Source organism: Dendrobium catenatum, unplaced genomic scaffold (genome assembly GCF_001605985.2).
Source record: "Dendrobium catenatum unplaced genomic scaffold, ASM160598v2 fragScaff_scaffold_506, whole genome shotgun sequence".
In the NCBI taxonomy this organism is placed as follows: Eukaryota; Viridiplantae; Streptophyta; class Magnoliopsida; order Asparagales; family Orchidaceae; genus Dendrobium; species Dendrobium catenatum.
The window spans coordinates 453,205-471,536 of record NW_021318968.1 but is presented as its reverse complement, the minus strand read 5'-3'; the positions used below and the strand labels follow the sequence as shown (position 1 = coordinate 471,536).

Genomic DNA, 18,332 nt, shown 5'->3' with positions numbered 1-18,332 from the left:
CTTTGGAGGACTACAATCTTACTGTTTTTGTAAAGCTTTTTTTTAGTACAAAAATATCTTAAAAGTAGAGAAAAAAAAATAGTGATTTTAAAATTGTCCCAAAGCCTAAGGCTTCATTTGGGACGGCTTTCTTATTGTTTTTTAAACAGTTTTTTTGTACAAAAGTTAAAAAATTTGTACTAGAAAATTGTTTTAAGAAGCAGGAAGAAAACCGTCTAAAATGAAGCCTAAGTCAAAATTCCATCATGATTTTTGTTTTGAATTTTGAGCAGTTGTTTTCTTAATTCAAATAGGACTATGATTTTTAGGTTGACTTTTGAATTCTAAACTTTTATTTTGATTCTTTCGTTGAATAAGCTGTGAGAGCTTTAAACAAACAGAATTCAACGCGTTGAAAGGGAACATGAAATCAAATTCAACCGTTTGATTAACTGTCGTTGAAAACTTATATTTCCTCTCCGTTTAGTGCTCTTTATAATATTTTTGGAGGAAAAAAAACCATAGGAGTGCCAGCAGTTTCTGCACTATTTTTAAGAATCTTGCTATGCTCTGCTCTCCACGAGAAATTATTGTAACGCAGATTAATGTTTGGATGCTGCGTATTTTTTTATACATTATTTTTTCGTGGCAAATAAGCAGCAAATAAATAATACTCATTAAATACACAATAAAGACGCAAAAAGTACAACGAAAAAATTATGTATAAAAAATACGCAGTAAAATAAGCAATAAATACGTAGCATTCGAACCTTACTCTGCACTCGGATTGCGTACACAATAATTTCTCGCTCTCCACACCACTTCTCATTTTGTCTAATATTTATTTATTTATTTCTATGAATCTCTTGCTTAGATTTTACTAGAAAGACTATCTTATGCTCTGTGGATGTCGAATGCATCAACAACTTTTGTTGGTTTGTCTAAGATTTCGTTTGGGACGGCTTTTTTATTGCTTTTTAAAATAATTTTTTATTAAAAAATTAAAATTTTATACTATAAAGCTGCTTTAAGAAGCAGAAAGAAAGCTGTCTCAAACGTGATCCCAAATATGGAACAACTTTCTTATTGCTTTCTAAAATAATTTTTTACAACAAAAATATCTTAAATTAGAAATTTTTTTATTAAAAAGTTGCTTCAAAAAATAATAAAAAAATTATCGTAAATAAATACTAACTTAATTTTGTTTTTAGCGATGGCATGTTTATAGTTACAACATTGTCTTTTTCTCCTGATGAGACAAACAAGAGTGAATGAGACAATCCTAGCCCCATCAAACGAAACAAACAAGTGCAGAGAGGAAAAAAAATTGAAAAAAAATCTCGAAATAAATTATATCATTGCTATAACTTTTTGATATCATATATAGAATTAATTTCAACACAAATCTACTTAATATATATCCATCGCAATCTAGGGGTGTAACGAGTTAAGTCGAGATTGAGTCACAGTCATAACTTATTTGAGCCTGAACTTGATTAATTATTCAAATTTGAATTCTAGCTCAAACTTAGTTCTTTGAGACCAAGCTGGCTCTTTTATAACGAAAGAGAAAAAAAAAAGTTTTTGATTCAAATAATTGGTATAATAAAATTATAAAAATAATGAAAATTTTGAAGATAAATAATAAAGAATAACCTCATATAAGAAAGAAATATAAATTTTAAATATTTTTAATAATTTTATACTTAAATTCTTAAATTCTCATATATTTTAAATATATATTAGTATTTCCTAAACGAGCCAACTCTTGAATTGAGGTTAGCTTAATTTTGACTAATTAGCTCATCAAATTTAGCTCATAAGCTATTTATTGAGACTAATTTGAGCTGGCTCATAAGTCGACTTACTACACTTGCACCTCTATCATTGTTCTAAACACAATTTTATTTCATTGCCAAATATTGATTAGAACGATTATTCAGCCGCCCCATATGAAAAAAAACTGGAAAAGTAAGACTTGGGCTGTCTCTGCCTTCTAATGCAGAAGCTTTAATCAAGAGAAATATTCAGGCTCAAAAAATTCCAATAGAAAAGACATTGAGAGCTTGTATGACATCATCTGATGACAAATACAGAACATTAGCCATCAGGTGGTGGAGAGATTATTACGTGCGAGACCGTTCATAGGTGAATCGGACGCGCCACATCATCCGGATGCACCGGGCCCTAGGTGACATTGCACGTCCGGATTTTCCTCTAAATGAATCCGGACACGGCACGTAATAATTTTCCCAGGTGAGAGTTATTACGTGCGGTATCCGGACCGTCCAGAGGTGCATCCGGACACCGCACGTAATAATTTTCCCAAGTGAGAGATTATTATGTGGTGTCCGGACCGTCCAGAGACAAATCTGGACGCACCACGTCACCCGGTGACAAGTACCCCGAAAACTCCCATGCAAAATACATCTCTAAATTATTTGTTTAGAACAACAATCAAGCAGAAGCACTTTCAGGTGCATAATTACTGGAACAGCACTATCTTGCAGTGCTAGAGACAATCATAACTCAGAATTTTCCTTTAGCCATTAAGCAATCTCTTCTTGGAGGATTGCATGGTGGAAAGGAGGAGCTTGAAGATGTCAAAGCAGAGAATCCAGATATGCTTGATTCTGGAGCTTTATTATGTTCTCCAGATCAGAAAATGAAGACTGCGAAAGCAAGAGCCCCTGGCATGGCAAATAGCACAAGCACAAGGTTCCAAGAGGAAGAACAGCTGCTGTGTCAAGACTAAAAATGAAAAAGAAAGTCTTTGGGAGTTATTTTCACATAGAAAAGAAAAGCTGGAGACAGTACAGAAGAAATGAATCGGCTGAATAAGGCTGTAATGCATGAATTACTGTGCAAAACAGCTACACAACTTACTGTCAATTTAAAATATATTTCAGGACTAAATTAAGGCATGGGCGGATCCACCTTAGGGTCGAAAGGGCAATTGCGAAGCCCCCCTTTACCACCGAAAAAATAAAAAAATTCTGTATTATATGATTCTTTAGGTAATTTGTCCCCCTCCATATATTTTTTTAGTTTTTATAACAAGTATTTTTAGGCAATTGCACCCCCCCCCCCCCCCCCCCCCCCCCCCCGCCTCTCCCCTAAAAGTTTTAAAATACTATGGTCTTTAGACAATTCCCTCAACATAATTAAACATATTGTGTAGAGATGTTATTGTTAGGTCGAACCCCGTCAGAGGGCGCTGCCCCCTTGGACCACCGACATATCTACGAAGCATACAACGATGAATAAATAGAGGTCGAGAGGCAGCGCCCACAGAACAAATTTTGATTGTAAAGATATTTATGAAAAAAACTACATTTTTATTTATAAGTTTGCCCCCCTGAAAATTAGGCTGGATCCGCCCCTAAATAAAGGAAATCATTGTGGTATTAGAATGGATCAAACTACACTTCATGATCACTATTATGATTTCCAGAAAGCACTTGAAGTGCAGAACAATATTTGAAGATAGATACAATGAGAGAGAGAGAAAATTTTCTTTGTATTGGAGTTATTCTCCTTCACATTCATTTTTTTAGTCTGCCATTTTAAACAGAATCCTGCTCATTTACATCCACGCAACAAAAACTACTAATGGAATGAATTTCATTAGATTGCATAACGATTAAGTTCCCATCAAGCATGTATTGAAAATGAGGCTGATCTGCCATCCAAATAGTCTACGCAATAACATATTGGAATAATATGTGCCAATACTACTGGGATATACTGTTATTATATGTTTTCAACTCTGTTGCCATGAGCTTTTGCTACCTTCACAACTGATTGTGGGCTCCGAAAATTTGCACCTCGGCCTCTCCGCTGACCCCTTCCTTTTTCCTTCGGGTCGTTGAGGAGAGTTTTAACGAATATGTTCCGAGGCAAATTTTCAATAGGCAAATTGAATTATAGATAAGACATTAATCAGAGATATTGCCCTCATTTTACGAGGACTTTATGATCTGAGTTCAGGTTTCTTTGAATTGGAACTGCCATGACTAGAGGATAGACCAGATATTGCTATGTTGTTGAATACATCTTGGCAAGCATCATCTCAGATAAATCGAGTATTCTTCATAAGCTTGGAGAAAGCTTGATATCTTCCAAATAGATTCGATATGAACCTTCAGATGTAAGAAGATGACCCTAAGAAGAGTTAAGCTTCCATAAATTATTGGAATCTTTAAAGTCCTTAATCTTTGGGAATTGATTTGATACCTCGATGGTAAACCATGAAACCCAATAATTTTCTAGATGAAACTCCAAAGACACATTTAAGAAAGCTTTTTCAAGCTAAATTTGTTGAGCCTCTCAAGCATGATCTTAAGGTCATCAAGATGCTTCGAGTGAGCTTAGCTTTGGACTAATAGATCATCACATAGAAGTCAACCCTCTTGTATAGAAGGTTATAAACGAGTGAGCTTAGCTTTGGACTAATAGACCATCACATAGCATTCAGCCCTCTTGTATATTAGTTTATTATAAAAGAAGAAATATATTCTTCAGAACAAGTGGCATCATTAAATAGCAAAAAATGTCGATTGGTATTTTGAAGGATGCTTCCTTTTGAACATTTGATACCCTTTTGATTTGAGTGTAGCCAAACAACAAGTTTATGAACAAGAAAATGTTATGAGTTGACAAATTATTGACCGTTAGTTCTACAATTAGCATAGGATGTCATCTTTGAGGCATGCTTCAATGTCCCGAACCGAAAGTTGTTGAAAATACAAATTAACAACTCTTCTTCACAAGGACATTTTTTACCATTGACTTAGCATACTTTTCCACCAATCATCTATTTCAATCAACTTTATGGCCTCAATAGTGATCTTTTCTTTGATTTTGAGACATTTACCTCAATGGTTGTTTGATGGGCACTATTTCAAGATTAATGGCAAGTCAATCCACCACTTATGAGGTAGTCTTATTATTCGTAGTCCTTCTACAAGCTTGAGATTGAATTGAATAACTTCAAGCTTTGGCTTAGATTGAGATTGAATTGAATGACTTCGAGCTAATCATAAGCATAGCCCAATTAGAGAATAGCAAGCTGACTATCCTTTTGATAGAGATAGATGCCACCTTTTTGGCCTGATGAAGGGTCCCTAATATGAATCCAAATCCTCCTCGGATTGCATCTTGGAAGTGTAGGGCTTGTAGGTGGCCTTATGTTGCAGGAGGAAGACCTCTACCTTTTTATTTTTTATGTCACTCCCCAGATAAGGAACAACTAGATGTGGAATGCTAGTATTGATATTTTTGAATGTTAATATGGTCTTCATGCCCTTGCCTTCTATTTTCCTTTTGCTTCTTTTTTTCAAACTTGTTGACCTCAATGACTGCTCTAAGATCAGCCCAACCAACTACAACGAAGATGATGAGCAAAATACACAGCGTTCTGCGAGCATCATCCAAAATGAATAGACCAAAAGTTGAAACGGTGTTTGTTTGTGTACACCCGTGAATACCTATGGAGGTACCTGTTCGCAAGTGTCTTGCAGGTCATGTTCAGGTCAAGCGAAAGGAGGATCTACTTCTCTTTTAGAGTAGTTCGTTCAAGGGATTTACTCGGGAGCTCGAAATGAGCTTAACACTAGAGCATGATGGACTAGCACCGGCCACATCTTCCAAGTAGTCACTCCTAGGCGAGGGCAATCTCAAAAGTTCCTTTCTCAGATAGACAAATCTTTATTCATCTCAGCTAGAGCCAACACTCCCACGTGGGACACATCAAACAACGGGCGATAAACGCTGCCCTTATAGACATTTCTAGCAACCAGATCGATCTAAAGGCCTCGCCAAGACATCATTCGCTCTTATCACCTCACAACAGGGCAACCTAATATTCCACATCAACCCATCCTCCTGACTACATGACGATGATACTTGTCCTCCTCTCAGCCAATGATGGCAAGTCTCCATAAGCCTATTTGACTCGCCCCTCTCAATCACCATTCCACTCGACACCGACGACCGACCTACAACATAGACTGATAAGACATCCATCATGTCAAAGATGTACCTCATTCAACTTTTTAGACTCTATAAAAGGGGAGGATGGAGGAAGAAAGAAGATATTTTAAGATCCTCAAATAGGGCATCCTCACAAGAGAGTGACCATAAGAAAGAACCGCTGGAGGGAAAAAAGAGAGGTTATTTCTTTCTTTGTAATCTAAAACCCTAACATTTCACATGTTTCTATCTCTGGTCTGGATAATAAAGATTTTGACTAGATTTATATAATCTCTTATCTTCTCTCTCTCTCTCTCTCTCTCTCTCTCTCTTTTCGTATTCATACTTCTCTCATGCTTTTCGACTAGCGGTGGCATATAGTATGGCCCGACATCATCCACACGACAAAATGGAGTTCAACATCCTCCTAGGTGCGATGAGCATGGATTAATGTCGAAGGCAAGAAAACTGCTGCATGTCAGGCAACCAAACACCCTGGAGATTACCGAGAACTGTGAATATACTAATCACCGATAATTGCAAGAGATGGAAGAGTAGTTCTTAAAATCCATTCAAGATGCTCTCGCTTCCGCCAACCACCAGCCGTGAATGGTCAACATGCCTCAAGAGCCAACTAATCCCAGTGCTTGCCGAGAGCCTCTGGTAGAAGTGCCTGTACCAGCCACTGACCCCGCTTGTCCCCAGGAGAGAGATGAGAACTCCAATCCAATAGCTAGGAGGGCTAGAGAAATTGAACCAATGTCAACAAATGCCTTCTCTAGATTAATCTCCGAAGCAAGGATGCCTCCCAAGTTTAAGGTACCTTATCTAGAAGCCTACCAAAGAAAACTAACCCCACGAATCATGCGGAAACATTCGAGATCATGAGCTCTCTTCTTGACATTGACAATGCCCTCCAATGTTGTCTCTTTTTTACAACTCTGAAAGACTTTATGCTAAGGTGGTTCACTCGGCTACCCAGTGGGGTGATCACCTTGTTCCCTAAGTTCAAACAAATGTATTTCGTACAGTTCGCCAGTTCCCAAAGATCCCCAAAAAACTTCCAAGTCCTACTAAAGATGATGTAAGAACCTAGCGAGTCACTAAGAAACTTCATATTGAGAATCCAAAAAGAGATGCTCAACATCAAAGACCTCGAACCAGCAGTCGCCCAGGGGCTGAAGAAGGCCCTTTCTGATACGATATGGGCATATAGCAACCAAAAACAATCAATCTCCTTATCCTTCTCTCCAACCCATTTAGTTTCCAAAATATATAGAATATTTATCTTCATATGAATTATAATATATATTAATTCTATTAATTTACATTTAAGAGAACTTATATTCTAAGTTCCTATATCCTAGTTCTAGTTTCATGGACTAACTCCTTTGCACATATCTGTTTATAATTTGGAAGTATTGCTTATTTAACACTGCACCCAGGACGTCAGTGCAGCAGCCCTTGCACACTTCTCGGTATATTCAGGTCATACAATGCATTGTTCCCACGGAACACCCTAACATTAACACAATGTAATGAAGAATTCATGTCATAATTATTTGACAAATTTCACGTTGCTTGTCGACTATCTAACGAACTCTCTACTTTTCTCATCTAGAATTTAGGATTTGGCAACAACAGTGTTTATATATATTGTAGTTCGTCCATAGCTGCCGGTGTTAGGGCATCCCTCGAGATTTTGACCAAACTATCAACTTCCCACCAGGGGCGGAACCAGCCTTTCATATTAGGGGGGGCAAATTTTTCTTAGTAATAGACTAATATAAGAAAAACAAAATGAGAACATAATTCAAACTGAAATCTTGTATTTCATTATGATAGGAAAATTGTAAATAATTACAATTTTATTAATCCATTTTGCATTTTTTGATAATATTGGATAACATCTTCATTGGGAATTAAATCAAACACATCTTTTTCGTTAAGAACAGAGTAAAAAAACAGCACAACCGAAGATTTAGAACCAGTCGCGTCGTTAGGCGTTCGCGAGTCGCGGCATTGCGTTATAAAAATTGGAGGAGAGGGGAAAATTACCGAAGATAAAAGCTGCGACTGTCGCCTCCTCCGATTCGAGCGTCAAGAAGGAAAAATCAAGAGGAAAGCCGGAGATTGAATAGGGCGATCGCTTTCGCCGTTCGGAGCTTTCGGAGGAGAGGGAGAGGTTTTATGTTCCGGTTCGGGATTTAGGCGGAATAGGCGAAATTGGGCAGTAAAATCAGATTTTAGGGCAAATTTTAAGCTATTAGATGGGCAAATTACCTAACAGCCCTTACACTTAAATGAAATTTACATTTTTTTGGGGGGCAATTGCCCCCCCCTGCCGCTACAGTGATTCCGCCCCTACTTCCCACAATCGAGTAGCAGCAAGCCTCCATGCAACTTTATATGGCGAGAAGAAACTAAAGTCCTTTTTTGGCTAAAGGTGATAGAGTGGAAGAAGGCTCAACAATATTTTACCTTTAAATTTAAAGGCAAATGTTTATTCATAGAAACTATCGAGCACTTGTTATACTCAGGGTCTGTTTGAGTATGCTTTCTCGATGCTTTACTTTTCAGATAGCAATCAAAATTTTATTTGGCTATTATTTTTTTACTGTTGTTTAGAAATTTCTATGGAACATTGCTTTCTATAACTAAAGTAGCTAAGGGTCTATTTGAGACAACTTTTCTACTGCTTTGTTTTTCAGATCATAACCACGGTTCTATTTGACTACAACATATGATTTGTGTGTAATCTATAGAAATTGATTAAATTATATATACATGTGATACGGAATGCATACATACAAAGAAAGACTAGTTAGACTTTAGATTGGTTAGTAATGTTTTATTACTTACTCAAGGAGGTGAGCTCATAGGTTTTTTCTTAAAATCTACAGGTGGTTGGTGGTAGCCTTATTTTTGGAAATAAGTTATAAGGCTAACTCTATCATCTGATGGCCTTGGTATTTTGCCTCCTGAATTCATTTTGAACTATCTTTGAAAAATATTGTTTATTAATCTTACTTGCATGAATATTGAGAGGTGATTATTTATTTCTATTCAATTATTTTTAAAATATGATACTTACAAAATCTATTTCTAATTTGGTATATGCTTTAGATTATCTGGCATTCATAGCATATAAACTTTTACTTTGACATAATCTATATCTCATGATATATACAAGCACTTCTGCATGGCTGTAGGTTTCATGTAATATTAGTTTCCAGGTTCAAGGATGCCTACGTGAGTGATGGTTGAGAAAACACTTACCAGAGTGGCCTCATCTTGCAAGCATGTTCCATCCAGCAGCATCAAATGAAATAATGCCAATGCTTTATCAAACTAAGAACTTTTAATATAGCCTGACACTATTGCATTTCATGAGAAAACTTTCTTAAATGGCATTATATCATACAGTTCCCTGTCAGATTCCATGTTCCCAGCATTGGCATTAGCAACAATCATGGCTGTCCATGAAACAACATCTTTGTTCCATAGTTGCTCAAAGATGAAGTTCTCAAACTTAACATCACTAACAGCTGTATATCCTGTGATTATAGCTAGCATTCCATGAATGGTGTTCCTCATTTCCATCTGGTTAAAGAAAGACCAGGTAAGAGCCATGCCTCAAGCCTTTAAAAGAGCTGTAATAATCAAATTCCATGACTTTATGTTCCTTATTGGTATCAAGTCCAACAATTATCCCAACGATTCAAATAGGTACAAACCATGGAGACCCAAGTCCATACTTAACCAATTGAGCATGAATCTGCTTACAACAACTCAGGCGCACAAGAAGTCTGCAGGCTTTCAGCAGAACAGTAAAGGTGAAGTCGTTAAGAGAAACACCGAAAATTCTCATTTTGTTGTAACTTCTAAAGGTATCAAATTCATGTCCATTTTGAGTGAAGCATCTGATCATAGCATTACGGGAAACCACATGTGGAGACTAAGAACTTCCAAAGATTTGGATGTCATAGTCAAGAGAATTGAAAACTGAAAAGTTATCCATGACCATGGAAAGAAGATTGTTGCTATGCCCAAGGCCATTGACTAGGGTTTGAAGATAAATTTGTTCAACTCCCTCAAATCTATGACGCCTTGAAGGGTTCTAATCAGCATCTGCTTCACTTCAAAAATGAAAAAAACTGCCCAGTCATTAATATATTATCGTTACTTCCCTCCAATGGGTATCTTCATCATTTAATAGAGAAGGATTAGGTGTTAAGAATCACAATTCCATTAATCCCTTCGGCTTGTGATCTTCACAATCCAACTTCACGACCTGCTTTCTTCCACTTAATTTTTTATTCAAGGCCGCATCAGACCTACATCTTATGATCGACAAACCTGAGATTCCAAGCTAAAGGCAACATTAGATTGTTGTTTCGTCTCCCCTAATCCAATTCTACTGCAGCCTGGTGTCTTAGATAACTTATTTTCCACCATCTTCCTCCTTATATTCTCAGCTCTCTCCCATTTTTCTGATGCAGCATAAATATTTGACAGCAAGACATACTCTGCATCATTAACTGAAGAAATGCTGATATTTTTGTTGTTTGCTTCAAGAACCACCTGATCTGCCATCTCCATATCTAAATAAACTCTGCATGCACCAAGCAAAGTCCCCCAGACCACCTCATTAGGCTTCATTGGCATCATCTTGATTACATTATAAGCATCAGCTAGCCTGCCTGCTCTACTAAAGAGATCAACCAAACAGCCATAATGCTCCACTCCGGCCTTCAAACCATATTTGTGCATTCTCCCAAAAATCTGTAGACCTTGCTCCACAAATCCTGCATGTGTGCAAGCAGAAAGAACCACAAGAAACGTGACTGAATTAGGCTTCACTTCGGATGCTTCCATCTGAGAAAAGAGCTCAAGAGCTTCATCACTCCGTCCGTGAGAAGCGAGACCAGATATCATTGAATTCCAGCATGAATCATTCCTTATAATCATTGCATCAAAGATTCCTCGAGCTTTGTCAAGGTCCCCGCACTTTGCATACATATCAACCAGACCATTCTTGACAAAAATGTTCATCTTGATCTTCTTCCTTCGAATAAAATCATGTACTTCTCTGGCAGAATCTATGGAACCAAGCTGCGAACAAGTCGATAATACACTTGAAACTGTAAACTCATCTGGTTCAATTCCAAACCCTTGCATTTGTCTAAAAGCTTCCAAAGCCTCATCACAAAATCCCAACTTTGCATACCCTGCAATCAATGAATTCCAATTGATCAAATTTGGGGTTTGAATTCGATTAAACAGAGCTTTTGCCTCGGGAGCATCACCCTTCTTGAAGTATCCAGTGATCATAGATGACCAGACAAATGCATTCTTGACTGGCATTTCCTCAAACAATTCCCTCGCAGCATCCATCTCACCATTGGCAGCATAACCATGGATCATGACAGTCCATGTAACAACAGTCTTCATCCATGGTGGGGTTGAATTAAACATTTGTCTAGCAGCCACGAGATTCTCAATCCCTGCATAGCCTTCAATCATCACAGCCCATGTCACCGGTGTCCTTCCAGGAGCCAAATGGAAGAGTGCAGAAGCAGATACTAGATCACCATTCATAGAGTAGCCCCCAATCATGGAATTGTATGTGACTAAATTTTTAACAGGCATTTCATCAAACACCTTCCGAGCAAGAGTTATTTTTTTGCATTTGCCATACATTGACACTAATGTTGTCCCAGTGAGAAGTTCATGAACAGTACCGGCTTTGATTGACTCTGAATGTAGAGATTTGCCAAGCACAAGAAGATAATGGGAGGCGCATATCTTAAGAATGAGAGGAAGAAAGGATTGTTGAGTTCTAAATGGTAGATTTTGGGTGTAGACAAGAAGCGCTTCCATGGCAAAGCCATGGGAGAGGTAGCTTCTAATGATTTCAGCCCATCCTGCAGAAAAATTAGCTCCTTGGGTTATGTGGAGTGCGTGAAGCCTCCGCATATTAGCACATCTTGCCCAGCCGTTTGGCTGAGTTAAACGTCATTCGCAATAGCCTCCGCAATTCCGCATTATATTTGGCGAGAATATAATCAAACTCGCCTTCTCAAATTCCATTTATGTATTAATACTTAGTTTATGTGATAGAAAACATATTTTGTCTCAAAATAAAGATTTCTCGAGCACCTAGTTTCAAAAACTCGATTTTGTATACTTTTATGTTTCTTTCACACTCGTGCCAGTCTTCAAAACTTCTCAAAGGCATTTAATTTCTTCTAATTATATTTTGTTTCAATAAATAATTTAGGATTCAATTGAGATAGCTTTCATACTACTTTCTAAATCAACCTTTTAATAAAAAATTTATAGTTTAACTTTTGCAATAAATAATTAGTTTAAAAAGTTGTCCCAAAGGAAGCCTTATTCAATCAAGCATAAATCTCAATGCAACATTTGATTAAGAAACTTTTAGATTTAAATCTAAAAACATATGAACTTTAATTTTAGTAAATTTATAGCCTAATTGAATATTTTTATTGGACAAAAAATTGACATAAAAAGTGATATGATCTGACAACAAATAACTCAAATCAAGTACTTGAACGGCCATGGTTGAAATTTTTGTTATATTAATTGAAGGTCTAAATAATCGTTTAATCTCCCATACTAATATTCAAAAAGTGCATTTAATGATTGGAATCCATTAATCCTAAAATCACTTAATTTTGAGATTATTAAGACACTTAAATTCTAAAAGAATTATTTATAATCAAGAGAATTATTATGAGCAATCTTATATGGTGTTTATAAAGTTTGGCTAAAATTGCTAATAAATCACTTCATAGAACTCTAAATAGATCCTAATTATCCACATAAAAAGGCGCATTAACTTAATTAAAGATACTTTGAATATTTAAAGAACTCTATAGCTCCACCTAACATCTGGCACCAATGATCACTACTAGCAACGACTATCACTTGATCGCCATCTCTTGGCATTCGTCACTCGACCATCATTTTCCAATCATCATAACTCATCTATGATCTCTTAACCACCGTCACTTAACTATGATCTCTCAATCACCATAACTTGAATATTAACCTTCTAATTTTATATATGATATTGCTGACAACATTGACGCACATCATCGCCTATAAAATTGATATACACCATATATAAATTATATATGTATTATTGTTGCGAGCTTGAATATACGCGGCGATAGAGTTTTAATTATACGTCTTAGCTTTGTACGGATATCCAGCTCACACACAGAGAACACAAGATTTTTTATGTGGAAAATCCTTGAAAGGGAAAAAACCACGAGGCATAGCCCAGTTGAAAATGATTCCACTAGAATATAAGTCAGTTACACTGAGCTGATTTGCCTCCGAGGGCGATCAGATTACAAATAACAACTGTACGATAGAAGTCCGGGTGTCAGGTGATGGTCTGGTAGAACTTCGGGCCTCAGGTGATGGTCTGACGAAGGTGAGGGCCTCTTACGAAGGTGAGGGCCTCTGGCAAAGCTCCGGCGGTGGTCCGGCGAGGTTCTGGCAGTGGTCCGGCGAGGCTCTGGCGGTGGTCCGGCGAGGCTCCGGTGGTGGTCCGGCGAGGCTCCAGCTAGGGTGAGGGACTCAATTGGTGGTCCGACGAGGCTCCGAAGGTGGTCCGGCGAGGCTCCAGCGGTGTTCTGGCGAGACTTCTGCGGTGGTCCGGCGAGGTTCCGGCGGTGGTCGAGGAGGAGCTTCTTCCTTCTCTTCTCTTCTTGCTTGGGTCCCTTTTCAAGAGAAATGAGGTGTCTATTTATACATTTTCTGGAGTGGCATGGCCCGTAAATAGGTGAGAGATCAAGGGTAAATGGGGAGTGCTTGGATGGACGGCCGATATTAAACCCCTTGATCATGGACCGTTCGTCATGCATTTGGAGGCCTGTATCAATTATATATATATATATATATATATATTATAACAACATCATTAATTTTTTTTCAATATTATATATGATATTTTTTAAAAAATGAGAAAATTTTATTACGAGATGCATGACAGTTTAAATAGAAATTTATTTAGAAAAGATAAATATTTAGTTATTTGCTGGCAATAGAGACTATATCAGCTTATTGATATATATTTTAGGAATCTCAATGATAAGAGAATCCAGTGAGATAAAGAGTTAACATGGATCAATCCAAGATTCATGAATGAAGCTAGCTAGGGATAAAATATCCACTTAACTACATGTGTTAGCATTAATAACAGACGTCCAAATTCAAACTAAGATGATTAAATCATCTTGATGTAGATAATATACTCTTAAAATCAGAATTATTAAAAAATAATTTGATTTTTTTTTCAAATTATTATGTGCATGAGGATAAATAGGTGTGGTGATATTCTTATAATAATATTAATAATTTCAATAATTTTCTTTTCATAAATCTTTTGATTTCCTATATTATTAACTACCATACACAATTGATCAAGTGATTCTGATAAACTAATTAAATGCTCAAGCTCTTATTTTAGATGAAGATTTTTTTTTTTCCTATCAAATACTCTGCTGAAAGGTGAAAGTTACAATATTTGAGTTTGGACTTCATTGTTTTGGCCTTTTAGTGACTTTAACCACTGGCCTGAGATGTTTAATACTTTGAATCTCCATTCAAAAGTTAGCCATGAATGTATTTAATGAAGCATAATCAGTTGTTTCGTGGTGTTGTTGAGATTATTGATCTTTCTGAGATGAACATTTTTTAGTCTTTTGATTACTCATATTTTTTTTGTCAGGGAGGCCTATCAAATATCAATCTATTATTATGATTCTAATATTTACTTGAATATTATTCAAATTGCTTCTGATAGGTGTTAATAATCTTATCAACAAATATTTGTGCTTCGACTAGAAGAACAAGATTAATAAAGGAATGAATTCTCTGGTATGAGTGAAGAGTATAAATGGTCTCTCTCTCATTTCAGAGAATATAAAAAAATTAGAGGAGTCTTTAATAATCCTTTAATTTGTAATGAACTATTTAATGAAAGATTTAATAAGATTGGAGTAGCTGTGGCCGAATAGTCCTACTAGAAATAGAGAACAACTACAATTAGGCTTGATTCTTGAGAGTGTCACTACAGAAAACTGCTTATTTCCGGCGGATGTTCCGACGGATCTTCATATATCGTTTAAAACGGCGATTGAACCGGCAGATATTTCGCCAGAATATTTCCGGCATATATTACGCTGGTACGTTTCCGTTGTATATGAGTACGCCGGTTAATTCGTCAGTGATTTTGTTATACCGACAAATAATTCGCCGGAAATTATCGGCGAATTAGCCGCCGACTTATTTAAACACAACAACTGATCATTACCGGCGTATATTTCACCGAAAACCTGACCGGCGTATTATCTGTCGGTAATTCCGATGGAACGAGACCTATTTCCTAGCTTCGGCCCATTCCTTCTCATTTTCTCTCATTTGGTTCTTTGTTCGTTGTCTAGCTGCGACCGATGCCTCGCCAACCTTAGCCGACCGTTCGCCGTTGTTTTTGGCTTCCGCCACCGTTCTTGGCCTCCGCTGCTATTAAGGTGAGCTGATCTTTGTTCGCATGTATCGGTTCTCGCGACTCCATCCGTCTCTTATGGTAATACTTAAAGATACATTCTTTTTGCTTCAGTCATGGATGTTCTCACTAGACATTTGCAAGAGATAGTTCCCTAGTGTATGCTATTTGCTTATGATATTCTTATTATTGATAAGACTAGAGAGGGAGTTGAAGGTAAACTTGAATTATGGATGTGAACCTTAGAGTCTAAATGCTTTTATTTGAGTAGATCTAAAGCTGAATATATGAAATGTAATTTTAGTAATAATAGTTTTTTTTTTTTTTTTTTTTTTTTGGGGGGGGGTGGGAATATGGGATTGGGAGAGCGGGGGGGGGGGGGAGGATTGTGACTTTGGGTGATCAATTCATTAATAATAGTAAACATTTTAGATATCTTTGGTCTATTTTTAAGAGTGGTGGTGAAATAGATGGGAATATTATTAATAGAATTCAAGTTGGATGGTTGAAGTGAAGGAATGCATCGAGCTTGTTGTGTGATAAAAAAGTCTCCCTCAAACTTAAGGAAAAATTCTATAAGATGGTGGTTAGACCTGCAATGCTTTATGGTGTATAATATTGGCCATTAAAAGAGAAGCATAATATCCCGCCAGTACGTTCGCTACCATACAATACCATGACTTATAATGGCTATTAACAGCATAATCGTGTGTCAGTAATACATGTGGCGTTTACGCTGGTATATCCGTCAAATTGATATTTGATGATAATTTTGGTGTATGTTCCGCCACTTTTTTCGACGTACTTTTTCGTCGGAAACAGCGGCGGAACATACGCCGGAAAACGACATCCGAAAATAGACAGATATGTCTAATATTTATGCCGGCATTTAGCGGGAAGTACAGCCGGAAATGTTTTCGGTGAAATGTTTACGTCGATATTCTATTTGCACCGCTCGAATTACCGTCATATGGTTTTTCACCAGAAATTCGTCAGAAAATCATAATTTCCGACGTTTTTTATTATTACCAGCAGATATTGTCCGTCGGTAATCATCTATTTTCATGTAGTGTGTTACGGAAGACCAAGCAAATGAGTGCATTAGAAGTCTATTGGATATTCATGATTGTTCAATAGTGCTCAAAATGCCCGTAAGGATCAGAAATCTATCATAAAGAGAATAGAGGGTAGTTTGAATACTACTAGAATGAGATGCTAGATAGTTACATAAATTAGAAGCAAATACTCTTAAAAATCCCAATAAGTAGTAAGCTAACTCCTCATTTCATAAAATACCATGAAGGTCATCCATGAGGTGAGGTTAGGTCAAGTCCACCAAAGTAATATATGATTATGAACTAGTCTAGCAATACTAAAAAGAACGGTTGAATTAATAATATTAATGAGATCTTGGTGAGGTTGTGGTATATAAGGAGTAGCAATATGATGAGATGGGTAACATTAAATTGAACAATCCTAACTTATTATTAATTTTGTGATGAGATATTTCCATCATGTTTTGATGATACTCGCTCTTAGCTAATCTCTTCTAAGAGCATAAATTTAGGCTTGGTTCTCGTCCATCCTACACATAAAATCCTCTAAAGTCAAGCTTAGGTGATCTTAACAAGCTAGATTATGTTCTTCTTAGTTGATGGATTAATTATTAGTTATTGATGATGCATTTTTAGAATAATGGGAATAGTTTTATGTTATACACGTAGGTAAAAGAAGATTGTTAGAGACACTGACATTTTTACATATAAAACTTATAAGTGGAAAAAATCATTATGCCTGATCCAAATGAAATATTCCACTGTATAAATGAGATTAAGGAAATTCATTTTATCCCCTATATTGGAGAGGACATTATTATAATGTGTAGAAAAGATGGTGGTTAGACAATGATAGTTAGGTTATATCAGTCAGACAATGACGGATGGACAATGGTAGATAGGTTATAGTGATTATCTACGTCGAACATCAAGCATAGCTTTAGAGGTTTTTTTATATCTCCAAACACTTATCAATTACAATCAAAGTTTAAGCTCTCTTTCATGCAAAGAATGCGTGTCTGTTTATAATTTTATAGAAAGACATTTTGATAATTTTCACCAAAATCCACACACTCTATTGAGGGCTTGCATTAATTAATTCCTTCAATTATACATTATTCTTTGAGTATTTAAGTACCTTTATAGTTTTATCAATTACAATCAAAGTTTAAGCTCTCTTTCATGCAAAACATAAGGGTCTGTTTATAGTTTTATAGAGTGACATTTTGATAATTTTCACCAAAATCTAAACACTATCGAGGGCTTGCATTAATTCCTTCAATTTACGTTATTCTTTGAATATTTAAGTACATTAATTAATTACCTTTTGAATTAAGCGATATTTAGCTCGTGGAGAGGAATTCATCTCAATGAAATGCGTGATTTTGACTGCAAAAGTTTAATGGATTCTTTTGGTCATTCAATACTGATGAGAAGTTTTCAATTATGCTTCTAAGTGTTTGATTTGAACTCATTTGAACCCAAATCTAACACTTTTGATGCCGGCATACTCATCTTATTGAAACATTTGGTTCCACTATAACTTTGTTGAAATCAAAATTCAACACAAATAATGTATCGAGATTCATATAGATAAATTTATACATGAATAAAATAATAAAAATTGAAAAAAAAATTAAAAAAAAAAAACATTAAAGTTACTAAATTACAATATTTTATTCAAACAAAATTCAATTACAATCAATGAACAAGCCAAACATAAAAGAATAAAAAGATTGTCCAAACATGAAAAGATTAATCAGACAAATTAATATCCAGCG

The 18,332-nt window shown here is 36.2% G+C and overlaps 1 protein-coding gene across 3 annotated transcripts; it reads right to left on the bottom strand.

The window, feature by feature from the left end:
• Positions 1-1,967: 1,967 nt before the first annotated feature.
• Positions 1,968-12,075, bottom strand: LOC110103639 (pentatricopeptide repeat-containing protein At3g21470). Of its 3 annotated transcripts, none has more exons than XR_003700608.1 (2): positions 9,232-12,064; positions 1,968-2,730 (listed from the first exon to the last, which is right to left on the bottom strand). XR_003700608.1 is itself a non-coding variant. In XM_028694580.1 (2 exons), the coding sequence occupies exons 1-2, from the start codon at positions 11,929-11,931 to the stop codon at positions 10,297-10,299; spliced, it is 1,557 nt and encodes a 518-aa protein (XP_028550413.1). In that variant the 5' UTR covers positions 11,932-12,075; the 3' UTR covers positions 9,074-10,296. The 3 variants fall into 3 exon arrangements, 2 of the variants coding, with proteins under 2 accessions (XP_028550413.1, XP_028550412.1); XM_028694580.1 differs by lacking the exon at positions 1,968-2,730 and having other exon boundaries at positions 9,074-11,183; positions 11,262-12,075; XM_028694579.1 differs by lacking the exon at positions 1,968-2,730 and having other exon boundaries at positions 9,074-12,064.
• Between the last annotated feature and the right edge of the window lie 6,257 nt (positions 12,076-18,332).